The sequence below is a fragment of the Leptonychotes weddellii genome, chromosome 2 (genome assembly GCF_054177405.1).
Source record: "Leptonychotes weddellii isolate Sample4059 chromosome 2, ASM5417740v2, whole genome shotgun sequence".
Taxonomy (NCBI): Eukaryota; Metazoa; Chordata; class Mammalia; order Carnivora; family Phocidae; genus Leptonychotes; species Leptonychotes weddellii.
Genome location: NC_138370.1, coordinates 149,413,547 through 149,416,480, shown reverse-complemented (window position 1 = coordinate 149,416,480; position 2,934 = coordinate 149,413,547). Strand labels below are relative to the sequence as shown.

At 39.3% G+C, this 2,934-nt stretch overlaps 1 protein-coding gene across 2 annotated transcripts in view; it reads right to left on the bottom strand.

The window, feature by feature from the left end:
* Positions 1-2,934, bottom strand: part of TMEM156 (transmembrane protein 156) — a 45,398-nt gene that overhangs the window by 18,002 nt on the left and 24,462 nt on the right. For both annotated transcript variants that reach the window (XR_014143061.1, XM_006732305.3), the window contains exons 4-5: positions 2,186-2,305; positions 452-535 (exon numbers count right to left, since the gene is read on the bottom strand). Coding sequence is in view for 1 of the 2 variants with exons in the window: in XM_006732305.3 (XP_006732368.1) it covers positions 452-535; positions 2,186-2,305 (204 nt within the window). In the remaining variant the exon portion in view is untranslated. The remainder of the gene's footprint in view (positions 1-451; positions 536-2,185; positions 2,306-2,934) is intronic.

Below are 2,934 nucleotides of genomic sequence, written 5' to 3'. Positions count from 1 at the left end.
CTGTTTCTCGGGAGAGGACAGGGGACTTTTTAATTGGGGCTATTAGAAGTTCTTGTTACACAATGACACCCTTTCCTAAGTGAAAGCTCCAGCAAAAAAGCCATGCCCACTCTGCAATTACTTCTTGCAATTCTGAGGAATAATGGTATCTTGTCTCATTTAAAAATAAATCTGAGGCTTCTTCCTTATTGCTTTCTCTCCTCTGCCTACTCACATGAATTTCTTCTTGCCAATTAGGCAAACTTTCCATTATTTAAGGAGCTACTTTTGATCGTAACTGTCCCCTGATAATAAGACATATTAAACTAGATTTCATTTGCCCACAGCTCCTTTCTTCCAGATACAAGGCTAATTTAAATGAGCTCAGATCATTTGATCTTGGGTCTATAGTGAAACGGTGAGGGACTGGGATTCTCAAAGCCGTGCTCTGTTGGCACGTCACAAAACTCACCTGAAATAACCTGCACGTTCAATGTTCGCAGTTTCTCGGAATCCTGTCCTCTTAAGAGGTCAGAGGTAGGATTGTATTTATGACCTATTCCAAGAAAAGAAATTAAATATTTAAATGATAAATAAGCACATTCTTAATATATATTCCCCATGTTGATTCAAAGGATTACCAAGGAAAATGGGCCATCTACAACAGGGCCAGGAGTAACAAGACATTAAGGGCTTTCCTCTAAGTTATTTTCCATGAACAAACACAGGATCTTTCTAAAACAAGTGGTTTCTCCACTACCCTAAATGTTATCATGCCGTCTCCTCTAATGAAAAGCACCAGCTCTTATGTATAGAATATTATATTGCTTACATGAATATACATAGACATATACAGAATATTTAATGCATATTTAATATTTAATAATATTTAATGTCCTAAATGGTGTGACATGTTTCATTACTTTACACGCTTGGATTTGTAAGGCAAGCCTTCAAAAGCGACTAAGCCTGTCATTTGGGTGGATGTTCATAAAATGTTCACTCTCCACTGTTGCTTTCTAGATGGTTTTTTCTAACTGGCTTCTGTCTCTCTTTCCTCATATGCAGTTATATGGAAAAGTGGATGAAGAAACTCAAAAATGTGCAATATTTGCAAATAACATTTTTATTTAAACTGATATAATTTTTAAAACTAGAAAGACCCTAGGTCTTGACTCTGACCTTTTGTTAGCTGTATAACTTTGGAAAAACCACTTAATCTCTCTACAGCTCAGGGGTTTTTTCCATCTATGAGTGAAAATAATAGTACACACCCTGTTTAAGTACTTGGAGAATCTAATTTAAAAAAAAGACCTGTGAAAATGCTCTGAACTTGGCTATTCTACAAATATATAATATTGATGATGTTATTATATATTAGCCTTATATACTAAGGTATCAATGGCAAGACTTAATATGAAACTGCTCTTAGAAATACCTGCAACAGGGGCGTTTGTGTGGCTTAGTCGGTTAAGCGTCCGACTCTTGATTTTGGCTCAGGTCATGATCTCAGGGTCATGAGATGGAGCCCCGTGTGGGGCTCCGTGTTGGGCATGGAGCCTGCTCAAGATTCTCTCTCTCCCTCGCCCTCTACCCCTCCCCCCTCAGGTTTGATATTCAGCCAGTATATGCGTGGGTTACACACCAGAAGGGTTGGTGTATGCGTGGGTACGCACTACTAGGACCATAAGTCAATGTCCATCCTGATAGGTGGACGCCTGGGTCATACTAAATATTTTTAATATCACCCCCATTGTCTGATTTCCAATTATACATTATAGCTCTGCCCTGCCAAAAATCTACTGACACCCTTACACCTATTAAAGATTGACCCCTACTCCCACTCATCACTTAGAGCCACTCTGTTCATGATCTCCCACTCTGAAATTCTGGATCACCACCCTATTCTTCTACCTCTCTTCTCCCTCCACTTGCACTAAACCTCTGCTCAACCTCCAGCCGCCTTCAGCTCCTTGCCCAGCCTCCCCTCCTACTCACTTGTCCAAGTAGACAAAAACACATGAACCTCCTTGAATGCTAACACTGTGTCTCACTTATATTTATATTCCCCAGGTTACCTAGAACTGCCACTTACACACAGTAGGGGCTCAATAAATGATAAATTGAACTTTAAAAAGAATGTACATCTATAGAGAAGATCCTAATTGGATTGTCCCAAGCAATGGATTTATTCCTCAATACTTACTCTGCCATTTCCACATTCTTCTGTGGCTTTCAAGTATTTTGTGGAGAGTGAGGGCGAGAAAAAATATAAAAATGACTAGAACTAAAACATACCAAGTGATCTTCATGGAACAAGTGAAATCTGCAAAGAAAAAAATACTATAAAAATACAATAAAATGATGCAACAGAGAGAGGCCATATGGTGATGTGGTTGTGTTCTACTACATATTTTGGCCTTAACTGAAAAGCTCCGTATATAATCATCCCTGTTATAGGGTCGTTTGCCCTCCTGATTTCTTCCCTGATATGTTAAGTGAGTGTATTAAATGAAGAAATTTGACCAGGGAGCTTCCAGGGATCCCTTTGATCCCAAGATTCTAGGATTAATTTCACTTACAGGTCATGTAGGTGTTAGTTTCCTTGTGGTTGCTATCACTTAGCTAAGATTACAACAAGCTGAGTCCCCAAATCAGGGCCATTTGTAAATAACAACGGTGGCCCTGGGCCACACAGTCAAAAATTATGCCCTCACATGGACAAAGAGATAGTGAGTGTAAGGAAGATGGAGAGGAAAGAAAAAAGACATACAAAGAGAAAAGGTTGGACTGAGGCATATAAAAGGCCAATGCAGATGAACAATCAGAACCCCTTTCTGCACAGACTTTCACTGCAAGGATCAGATCAGGTGCACACATTAATTAAACATACAGTAACCTTAGGTAAAAACTTGTTCATTCAAATAACCGTGAGGCACATGGGAAGGATAGTCC